This window comes from Haematobia irritans, chromosome 1 (genome assembly GCF_050003625.1).
Source record: "Haematobia irritans isolate KBUSLIRL chromosome 1, ASM5000362v1, whole genome shotgun sequence".
Lineage (NCBI taxonomy): Eukaryota > Metazoa > Arthropoda > Insecta > Diptera > Muscidae > Haematobia > Haematobia irritans.
The window spans coordinates 30,015,719-30,028,183 of record NC_134397.1 but is presented as its reverse complement, the minus strand read 5'-3'; the positions used below and the strand labels follow the sequence as shown (position 1 = coordinate 30,028,183).

Sequence of the window (12,465 nt, the reverse complement as noted above, 5' to 3'; positions counted from 1 at the left end):
ACTAATATGACCACAGAGGGTAGAATTCTACATTTTGTACCAATGCTTGGTAAATTTGATTGAAATCGGTTCAAATTTAGATATAGCTCCCATATATATCTTTCGTCCGATTTGAACTTATATGGCCACAAAAGCCAGAGTTTTGGCGTGATTTGCTTCAAATTTTGCACATGGGGTACGTTTAATAGTATCGTTAAGTGTGTCAAATTTTGTTAAAATCGGTTCAGATTTAGATATAGCTCACATATATATCTTTCGCCCGATTTGGACTTATATGGTCTCAAAAGCCAGAGTTTTACCCTGACTTACTTCAAATTTTGCACAAGCGGTACTTTTAACGATACTATTGTATGTGACAAATATGGTCAAAATCGATTCAGATTTAGATATAGCTCCCATATATATCTTTCGTCCGATTTGAACTTATATGGCCTCAAAATCCAGGGTTTTGCCGTGATTTGCTAAAAATTTCGCACAAGCAGTACGTTTGGCAGTATCGGTAATTGTGCCAAATTTGGTTGAAATCGGTTCAGATTTAGATATGGCTCCCATATATATCTTCCGTCCGATTTGCACTCATATGACCAGGGGGCCAAAGTTATACTGCCATTTACGTGAAATTTCGCATAGATAGCAGAATTATTATTCTAACCATACATGTCAAATTTAGTCTAAATCGGTTCAGATTATATATAGCTCCCATATATACGTACACCAGAGTTGGGGAAATATGGTAGACTGTTACACATTTTAGACCCATTTTCAATGGAAGTGTCCTCCAATTAACTGGATAGCGTTAGCCGATTTAAATTTTAATTCTAGAGATTTTGTAGAAGTAAAAAAATTGTCTCCTTTATATAACTTCCAGCAAATGTGAAGAAGTTGTGTTACGGATTGTTTTCATTGTGATCCTGCTAACTACCCGTATTATAAGGTCACGTCCTTGTTATCGAATAATCGATCTATCGATATGTCAAATAACTTTTCTCGCACACACACGCACTGCGAAATTGGTATACATAAAAAAAGGAAGAAGCATTAAACTTGCAAAGAACATTTGCAAAAAGTCACTTTGACTCTAGAACGCGTAGTAGAACGCACAACTTGTGCTTGAAAAATTAATTTGAAATCTGTGATCATAGGTAAGCTGTTCTATAGTGTGTGAAAAGGAAAAGTGAATCATTTGTATTCCACCTATAGAGTTCCTGTTCCCGCTCTAGAAACTGCGAGGAGAATTTTTTGGTGCACCGCTTGGTCTGCGGCACAACAGACAACCTCCGCCTTTCTTAAATCGCAAGAATTGCAACGAGATTTTTTTTGGTGCACCGCGTGGTCTGCGGCACCACAGACAACAGTACACCTTTTCCTTCGCATAGCAAGAATTGCAGTACAAGTATACCTTTTTCGGTGCGCCGCGTGGTCTGCGGCACCACAGACAACAGTACACCTTTTTCTTCGCATAGCAAGAATTGCAGTACAAGTATATCTTTTTCGGTGCGCCGCGTGGTCTGCGGCACCACAGACAACAATACATCCCTTCCTTCGCATAGCAAGAATTGCAGTACGAGCATACCTTTTTCGGTGCGCCGCTTGGTCTGCGGCACCACAGGCAACAAAACATTTCCTTGTGGTATAGCAGAAATTTCAGCACGAGTGCAAATAGATTTTTCGGTGCGCCGCTTGTCTACGGCACCATAGACCTAAAACACGTGGCAACAGGGATCGTCAAGTCTTCCTTCCCATCAACAACAGCGGACGGAGAATCCAGTTTTTTCACATCAAGATCAAATCAGCCCTAAGTCGCCTTATGGCGCATGTTGTTTAATTTCGTTTTAAATCGTGTGGTTTAGTTGCGGCTACCACACGTCCCAGCTTTAACAGAGTACCAGTCTCTGCAGCAAAATGGAAAACGCGGTGATGTATTAAATGAAATATGGAATTTAATGACCACATGGATACATATCCCCCCCCAATAATCATTCCCACCTTATACCTAACGCCTACTTATAGTACATATATACCCAAACAAAAAGAAAATCGTACTTATAAGTATATATATATTTACATACACTAGGAACCTTTTTAGATGTATATAGGCTATACATATTTTTTTTTCTCTACATGCAAAATTCATGTGCACCTTTCTACACATACATAAGCAAGTAAAAGGGGTGTGAGTTAATGATCACAGTTAAATATTCTGGTGAGAATTATGCAAAGGTATGTGTGTGTGTAATTGTAACCGTGACTTTTGCATGTTCATTATTTTTATTCTTCTTCTATTTAGTATTAACATATAAGGTTTGATTGGTGTCATCTAGATTTATGATTTCTTTTAATACTTATGCCCTTCGTTGTCATACTTTTTTCTTACTTTTCGCCATTCTACGAAACTGGTTTATTGAGCTCAATCATCCAATTTAGAAGTGTAGCGATAATTTGACAGATAGGGTTTAAAAAGAAAAACAAAACAGAGAAAGTGAGGGTATTAAATTAAATTCGGTCATGATACGACATCTATCAACCTTTTAGTTCAAAAATCATTTTGGTAACCCCGAAAAAATTTTTTTTACATACAAGTTAAATCCTCTGTCAAGAGTTAAATTACTTTGAACTATTATACTACTTTCTTATTACACGACTATTTATAACCCCATTCGTATCTCATATGTCACCCAAATATATTGAATTGAACATGAATTTCTAAATTGTCATTATTTAAGAGGAATGCTAGGTAGGCTAAATGTATAAGTTCTAGGATCTGGTCTTTTAGGGACAGCTTTTGAAATATCAGGTACTCAGGCTGTCATAGGTGATTTGGGAGGGTAAAATGTACCTTGATATGACAAACCACCCTGTCATATACACCAATGTAATGATTCAGGACTTTATTTTCATTTATATACCTTGAACAATTATCTTATTCTGGAATATAAATCCTTATGGCATGGATATTTCACGATATGCTTACGCGCCAAGAACACCGGGTCAAGAACCAATCTAACCTGCCTGAGCTAGTCAGGGGACCATCTTTCCATGCCTCAATGACTCTGTGGATATGTTCTTTAACCAAATATGTTTTCTTGTGCCAGTGGCATTTAATATCCGGCGCGTAACATAGATGGCGCCCAACGTTCAAGCAATAATTTATTTTTATTTTATTTGTCACCTGAAAAGAAAATCAAATCGTCTCGAATCGTACATATCATATTATTTGCGGGTGTCTGTCTGTTTTTATAGTCGTGCTCATTGGGCTATTATCATCATACCTGATGTCATTGTAATGAAACACATTCAGTCACGGCAATTAATACTTTTGGAGAATCTGTTATATTGAACCACCTTTGCTTTGTTTTAGTGATTCTCGATTTCTGGGAGTCCTCGCCGATATATTATCAGAAATATGTCAGGTTGTAGTTGCACTGGAAATATTAATCATTGAGATAATGCAGTGATCACTTCTATTGCCATTCAGTCGTGTTATTAGTGAACAGCTGTCGAGTGGTTGGAATTGAACACGAAGTAAAGCGCATGAATTATGCTCAATTCGAACAGAGTCCCACGAAGACTATTATATTTAGGCTTGAGTCATCCGAATGTTCTCAAATGGAGGGCCCGATGGACCAAGTTTCACATAAGAAAGAGTCAGATAGGCAGATTATCTTAGCCCTTTCTTGAATTTAGACCAGACAACGAATACAAATAACCCGCCTAGCGTTCCTCAATTATTCTATGCATTCGCTTTATAACACCATTTTTACACGTAACTGAATTTGGAACATATCCGAAGGTTCATGTCATGCAAACTAAATACACTAATACACTGAATAACCAGATAACGACTCATTCAACATCGGAGGCGAACGTTAAAAGTACCTTAAGTTTTGGAACTTGTGGAAAAGAGCCAGGACAAACCCTTTTCCCTAGGGAAAAGGCAACGGAGTGAAAAGTCAGGAATTTTTTTTTCTACGCAATGATAAACACTTCTGTTACTAGTACACTAGGCAGAGGGAAAAGAATTCTAATTGACAACGACGATAATTTTGGCAGCTCTATAAGTGTTAACACAACATCTCAAGAATCTTCCATTGAGTCTACGTTCAGACCAGGTCAAATTTGCAATACAGTTTCGAATTCTCAAAGTCAATCGTGTATAAGACAGAATATTTCTGAAGATCACTACAGCAATTGTGATCCCTATTCTAGTGCCGATCATTGTGTATCACCCTCTGGAAGTTCTAGTCAGACAAGTCAAATGGAATCGGGTAACCAAAATTTAGGGGATCCCCCACCTTTGGCTGCAAATCCTCATATGAACGCGAACACGATAGAATCCCTTATGGCTTACATACAGCAGGCGTTGGCTGCCAGTCGATTGGAAATAGCTCAGGAGATGCGATCTTTGAGAGATTCTATTAGTCAGCCAGTACAAAATGCAGGATCGGGACCTCCGTCCCCTAGCAATAGTAATCAGTTGCAAAATTTTGTATTGAATTCACCTCGAATTAATCTTAAGGATTGGAACGTCACGTTCAATGGAGAAGGTAACGTTTCGGATTTCATATTCAAGATAGATGTGTTAACCCAGAGGACACAATGTCCCTTAGATTATTTACTGAACAACTTCCAAATATTTCTAACGGGCAAAGCCGAAACCTGGTACTGGTTGTACATGAGACAATACCCCCAGACGACTTATTCTCAACTGAAATCCGCATTGACTTCAGAATTCGGAAATTTAGAAAATGACAATGAAATTAGAATCAGAATTTCGACCAGAAAGCAGCATCTGAAGGAAACATACGACGATTTCCATTCAATTATCATTCAAATGAATTCTAGACTACGTAACCCAATGGATGATGCGTCACTAATCGAGATTATAAAGAAGAATGTACTCCCTGAGCTTAAAGTTATGTTGGTTATTGTAAACCCTAAAAGCCTGGGAGAACTTAGAGACTTGGCCCGGACTTTTGAGAAGGTTGTTCGAGAGAACAAAACTCATTCTCATCGCACTCGTCAGGTTGACGAATTATCGGTTGACAACGGTGATGATCTGGAGGACGATTTCGATCCTCAGGTAGATGCCATTAGGGTTGCGCGTTCTCATGTGAAGGGGGACTATTCCAGAATTAAATGCTGGAACTGCCTTCAGATGGGGCATAGTTACATTTATTGTCCAGATGAGACGAGACGAGTTTTTTGTTACAAATGTGGGCGTAAGGACGTCACAACTCCCAAGTGTGATCACCAATTATCGGAAAACGGACGCAAGAGCGAGTTGTTAACCGGGGACACTCGTTCTCCGAAATAAAGCCCGAGATTGTTTCGGAAAAGGAAGAGGATTCGCCTCAGGTGAATTTTCTTCCTCCACAACAACCTGAATTGACCCAAGACGTAGATCAGAATTACTTCAAACATACATTTACACCTTCACGGAGAATTTTGAAATGCAGAGAGAGATATAGGAAACGAGTACACTTTAGGAAGGCAATAGAGACGACTTGTTTGTCAAACGGTGACGACGGTAGACCATTTGCTAAGGTAAATATTATGGGTAGAGATCTAGTTTTTCTTTTGGATTCCGGGGCGAATATTTCGGTATTGGGACGGGGTAGTTTAGACTTCATTCGCGAGACCGGCATTCACATAAACAATTTTCGATCAAGAGTTTCTTCAGCGAACGGGTCTAAAAGCGACATTATCGGGTACTGTTCGTTACCCGTCACTTTTAGAGGCGTCACTGAAATTATTGATTTTTATATTGCCCCTTCCCTGTCTCAAGAGGGCTATCTCGGGGTGAATTTTTGGAGATTATTCGCCCTAGCTCCGGAAATAATTCCAAAGATATCTAGTATTGAATTGGGTGATGAAGGGGAGATAGAAAAATCTATATTTCATGTGCTCAGTCCCGATCAGAGACTCAAACTTGACCGTGTTGTTTTAAATTTCCCTCTTATGAAACACTCGGCCTCGGTCGCACTAGTCTTGTCGAACACAGAATCGATACGGGTGATGCCACCCCCGTAAAGTCTAAACATTACCCACTCTCACCGCCTAGACAGGCAGAAGTCTATGAAGAGCTTGACAGGCTTTTAACTCTTGGAGTTATTGAAGAGTCAAACTCTCCATGGTGTAGCCCGATTGTAACTGTACGTAAACCTGGCAAGATAAGACTATGTTTGGATTGTAGAAAAATTAATTCATTGACGAGAAAGGATTCATATCCGCTACCCCATATTAATGGTTTATTAAGTCGCTTGAGAGACACGCATTTTATAACGGGGATAGATTTGAAAGACGCTTTCTTTCAAATTCCTCTATCTGAGGATTCGAAAGAAAAGACCGCGTTTGCCGTCCCGGGCAGACCATTATATCAATATAGGGTTATGCCATTTGGCGTTTGCAACGGTCCGCAAACCATGAGTCGCCTCATGGATAGGGCTATTCCTTCCCGATTACGTGATTCCGTGTTTATATACCTAGACGACTTACTCGTGTGTAGCCCTGATTACGAAAGTCACCTTGTCGTACTTGAACAGGTTGCGGATTGTCTTCAATATGCTGGTCTTACCATAAACGTCTCCAAAACAAAATTTTGTCAAAAGGAGATTGACTATTTAGGGTACAAAATAGGAGGTGGTCAACTCAAGGTCAACCCTGATAGAGTCGAAGCCATAGTCCATTTTCCGGTACCTAAGACTCCGAAGCAAGTGAGGCGTTTTGTGGGGATGGCCAATTGGTATCGCTCTTTTATTAGGAATTTTTCTGATTTATCTGGCCCTTTGACAGACTGTCTTCATAAATCTAATAAACCGTTCCGATTATCCTCGGAGGCTATGGATTCTTTTTCAAAGTTGAAGTTGGCACTTTCCGAGGCCCCTGTTCTCGCTGAGCCGAATTTCAGCAAGGAATTTGTAATTCAATGCGATGCATCGAGGATAGGAGTCGGGGGGGTTCTCTTTCAGTACGACGACCAGGGCAAAGAACACCCCATCGCATATGTTTCGAAGAAATTGAATAAGGCTCAGCGTAACTATACAGTTACAGAACTAGAATGTCTGGCGGCTATAGTATGTGTGAAGAGGTTCAGGCAATATGTTGAAGGACTTCCTTTTAGAATAATCACTGATCATTCCAGCCTACGCTGGCTAATGAGCCTACGGGATTTGTCCGGCAGGTTGGCTCGTTGGAGCCTGCAGCTTCAAAACTTTGACTTTAAGATGGAACACCGCAAGGGTTCCTTAAACATAGTGCCTGACACTCTCTCCAGGTTCGATGTGGACCAGGTTGACCTTTCAATACCAGTACCTGATATCGATATTTCTTCGACCGCTTTCAAGGAAGATGATTACAACGAACTCAGGCGACGTATTGTCGAGAATTCTAATAATTTACCAGATGTACGGGTAGTTGACAATGTCATCTACAAAAGAGTTAGATTCAGGGATGGAAACGTTGGTGAGGACGATGTATGGAAGATATGGTTGCCCCAGTCTCTGATAGGTCAAACGATAAGTAAAACACATGACGGCGGTATACACGGCGGTTTTCAGAAGACATTATATAGAATTCGGCAGAAATACTTCTGGCCTAGAATGGCACGCGATATAAAGGCATACATAAGACAATGCGATGACTGCAAAATTATTAAACCTGTTAATAGTACTTCGCGTCCACCTATGGGGAACCAGATTATAACTTCTCGCCCATTCCAAAGGATTTACTGTGATTTTTTAGGACCATATCCGTGCAGCAAGTCGAAGAATTGTCAACTATTCATAGCGATTGATCATTTCAGCAAGTTCGTATTTTTGAAGCCCATGCGAGCAGCGACTTCGCTAAATATCATCGATTTCTTTTCAAATGAGCTTTTTTGTACGTTTGGTGTACCGCAATACGTGCACAGCGATAATGCGAGGCAATTTTCATCCAAGGAGCTTCAGGAATTCTTTGATACTTTTGGTGTTACCCATATAACAACGGCATATTATTCTCCACAGGCAAATGCCTCAGAAAGAGCCAATCGGGAGATAATATCCAAGATTAGATATTTTCTTAAGAGCGAGCCTGACCATACAAACTGGGACAACAATATCACGAGGATTCTTTCTGTGTTACGCAGCGACTTCCATACAGCCATTGGCTGTTCGCCATATTTAGCTGTTTTTGGTCAGAACATGGTGCAACACGGCTCTTCATATGCTATCCTGGAAAAATTGAATATGATAAATGAAGACACAGAGATCCTTCACTTCGACAAAATGCAGAACATCCGCGACAAAATCGGAAATAAATTGGAAGCGGCACATGAGAAGGCAAGCAGGACATATAATACACGCTGTAAACCGACTACATTCTCCGAGGGCCAGGAAGTTTTCATGAAGAACCATTCCCAAAGCAATTTTAAGCGTGGAATTAATGCAAAATTCAATCCTAGGTACATAAAATGTAGAATTAGAAGAAAATTAGGAAATGTACTCTACGATATTGAGGACCTACAGGGTAGATATGTAGGAAGGTATCACGCTTCGGACTTGCGGGCATAGCTTCAGGGAATTGTGTTTGCCCGGCTATGTGGGTCGTGCCCCACGTTTGCGGACTTGAAACCAATCCTTCCTGTTCGATTTCGGCTACACCTCTATGCGAAGCAGGTTTGTTACGGATTGTTTTCATTGTGATCCTGCTAACTACCCGTATTATAAGGTCACGTCCTTGTTATCGAATAATCGATCTATCGATATGTCAAATAACTTTTCTCGCACACACACGCACTGCGAAATTGGTATACATAAAAAAAGGAAGAAGCATTAAACTTGCAAAGAACATTTGCAAAAAGTCACTTTGACTCTAGAACGCGTAGTAGAACGCACAACTTGTGCTTGAAAAATTAATTTGAAATCTGTGATCATAGGTAAGCTGTTCTATAGTGTGTGAAAAGGAAAAGTGAATCATTTGTATTCCACCTATAGAGTTCCTGTTCCCGCTCTAGAAACTGCGAGGAGAATTTTTTGGTGCACCGCTTGGTCTGCGGCACAACAGACAACCTCCGCCTTTCTTAAATCGCAAGAATTGCAACGAGATTTTTTTTGGTGCACCGCGTGGTCTGCGGCACCACAGACAACAGTACACCTTTTCCTTCGCATAGCAAGAATTGCAGTACAAGTATACCTTTTTCGGTGCGCCGCGTGGTCTGCGGCACCACAGACAACAGTACACCTTTTTCTTCGCATAGCAAGAATTGCAGTACAAGTATATCTTTTTCGGTGCGCCGCGTGGTCTGCGGCACCACAGACAACAATACATCCCTTCCTTCGCATAGCAAGAATTGCAGTACGAGCATACCTTTTTCGGTGCGCCGCTTGGTCTGCGGCACCACAGGCAACAAAACATTTCCTTGTGGTATAGCAGAAATTTCAGCACGAGTGCAAATAGATTTTTCGGTGCGCCGCTTGTCTACGGCACCATAGACCTAAAACACGTGGCAACAGGGATCGTCAAGTCTTCCTTCCCATCAACAACAGCGGACGGAGAATCCAGTTTTTTCACATCAAGATCAAATCAGCCCTAAGTCGCCTTATGGCGCATGTTGCTTAATTTCGTTTTAAATCGTGTGGTTTAGTTGCGGCTACCACACGTCCCAGCTTTAACAGAGTACCAGTCTCTGCAGCAAAATGGAAAACGCGGTGATGTATTAAATGAAATATGGAATTTAATGACCACATGGATACATATCCCCCCCCAATAATCATTCCCACCTTATACCTAACGCCTACTTATAGTACATATATACCCAAACAAAAAGAAAATCGTACTTATAAGTATATATATATTTACATACACTAGGAACCTTTTTAGATGTATATAGGCTATACATATTTTTTTTTCTCTACATGCAAAATTCATGTGCACCTTTCTACACATACATAAGCAAGTAAAAGGGGTGTGAGTTAATGATCACAGTTAAATATTCTGGTGAGAATTATGCAAAGGTATGTGTGTGTGTAATTGTAACCGTGACTTTTGCATGTTCATTATTTTTATTCTTCTTCTATTTAGTATTAACATATAAGGTTTGATTGGTGTCATCTAGATTTATGATTTCTTTTAATACTTATGCCCTTCGTTGTCATACTTTTTTCTTACTTTTCGCCATTCTACGAAACTGGTTTATTGAGCTCAATCATCCAATTTAGAAGTGTAGCGATAATTTGACAGATAGGGTTTAAAAAGAAAAACAAAACAGAGAAAGTGAGGGTATTAAATTAAATTCGGTCATGATACGACATCTATCAACCTTTTAGTTCAAAAATCATTTTGGTAACCCCGAAAAAATTTTTTTTACATACAAGTTAAATCCTCTGTCAAGAGTTAAATTACTTTGAACTATTATACTACTTTCTTATTACACGACTATTTATAACCCCATTCGTATCTCATATGTCACCCAAATATATTGAATTGAACATGAATTTCTAAATTGTCATTATTTAAGAGGAATGCTAGGTAGGCTAAATGTATAAGTTCTAGGATCTGGTCTTTTAGGGACAGCTTTTGAAATATCAGGTACTCAGGCTGTCATAGGTGATTTGGGAGGGTAAAATGTACCTTGATATGACAAACCACCCTGTCATATACACCAATGTAATGATTCAGGACTTTATTTTCATTTATATACCTTGAACAATTATCTTATTCTGGAATATAAATCCTTATGGCATGGATATTTCACGATATGCTTACGCGCCAAGAACACCGGGTCAAGAACCAATCTAACCTGCCTGAGCTAGTCAGGGGACCATCTTTCCATGCCTCAATGACTCTGTGGATATGTTCTTTAACCAAATATGTTTTCTTGTGCCAGTGGCATTTAATATCCGGCGCGTAACAGTTGAGATGGTAACACAAATTTTGGCCTACATAGGGGTGAAGGGTATAATATAGTCGGCCCCGCCCGACTTTAGACTTCACTTACTTGTTTTTTATTAACATTGTGTTCCACCCTAGTGCATTAGCCGACTTAAATTTTGAGTCTATAGATTTTGTAGAAGTCTATAAAATTCTGTCCAGATCGAGTGATATTTAAATGTATGTATGTGGGACAAACCTTTATATATAGCCCCCAACACGTTTGACGGATGTGATATGGTATCGTAAATTTAGATCTACAAAGTGGTGCAGGGTATAACATAGTCTTTAGACTTTCCATACTTGTTTCATATACATATATTAATTTATCGTTGTGCATAAATATAGTTATGTTAATTTTCATGGAATTCATAAAACTCAAATAATTTCGGTTTTCTATGGAATCCGCCTTGATGGATTTTTGCGATATTACAGATTTCCAAAAAATTAAATTCTTTTATGAAATATAAGATGATATACCAATTTATAGAATTTTTTTACGAAGAATAGAATTGCATAAAATATATTGAATCTATATATAATAGCTTAAAATACCATGTTTTTTTTTGTATTCTGTATAGGTTATTGTATTTTGATTTTCTTTTTTAAAAAACCACAAATGTATAGGCATAAAAAGTTACAGTTTACCTTGTGTAAAGTGGATTATTCGGGTTGTACTTAACACTTTGTCTGTGACATTTATCTCGTATTTATAAAAGGATTTAAATGGAATTCAAGGGATAATGTAAATAAAAACTTGTTTACATTAACAACAAAATAGCCCAAACGGTTAGCATTCAGTTTTCAGAATAAAGGCAGAAATGAAATAAACGCGCTATGTTTTTTTCTATCTGTGTCATGGTTACTATAAAATAAGTAGAAGGAACAAAAAAATTAAATTAAATAAATTTGTAAATATATATATTATTTTATAATAGGAAAATTTCCTGGAAAGAGTTTTTGTGTAAGCATTCTGGTAATCATAAATTGTAATCAATTTAACAAAAAGTGGCCGTAAGTTCGGCCAGGCCGAATCTTATGTACCCTCCACCATGGATTGAGTAGAAACTTCTACTAAAGACTGTCATCCACAATCGAATTACTTGGGCAACATAAAACTTCTTAACATCGTCTTCTAAATTGTAAGTTAGTGGTATATATTAGACAAAAAAAAAAAACAGATTAACTACGTATATAACTCAATTCTTGACCCGGTATAAATATGGTATATATGTTAGGGAAGTGTATAAATAATTACCAACGGATATGGTAATTAGAAAACCGAATTGAAATATGGGGGTCGCTTTATAAAAGGGCTATATACAATTACGTACCGGTATGGACCAATTTTTGTGTGATTAAGAATAGGTTAATATGGGGGCTATATACACTGAAAAAAAGCATGCACGATTCCAAAGATTTTGTCTTTACTTTAAAAAATTTTGGTATAGATTCCGAGCCAAAGAACCGGAGAATACAAGTAAGGATACTTTTAAGACACAATTTTCTTTTAAATTTGGGTTTTGTGTACTTGTTTCTGGGAAGCAAATTTTAATT

The 12,465-nt window shown here is 38.6% G+C and overlaps 1 protein-coding gene across 1 annotated transcript; it reads left to right on the top strand.

The window, feature by feature from the left end:
* Positions 1–907: 907 nt before the first annotated feature.
* LOC142220532 (uncharacterized) lies at positions 908–5,323 on the top strand. The gene is made up of 2 exons (XM_075289716.1): positions 908–1,142; positions 1,201–5,323. The coding sequence occupies exon 2, from the start codon at positions 3,974–3,976 to the stop codon at positions 5,312–5,314; it is 1,341 nt and encodes a 446-aa protein (XP_075145831.1). The 5' UTR covers positions 908–1,142; positions 1,201–3,973; the 3' UTR covers positions 5,315–5,323.
* The last annotated feature ends 7,142 nt before the right edge of the window (positions 5,324–12,465 follow it).

Bases quoted from the DNA above. Each gene is read 5' to 3' on its own strand.
- LOC142220532 (XM_075289716.1), top strand. From the start codon at position 3,974: ATGATAAACACTTCTGTTACTAGTACACTAGGCAGAGGGAAAAGAATT.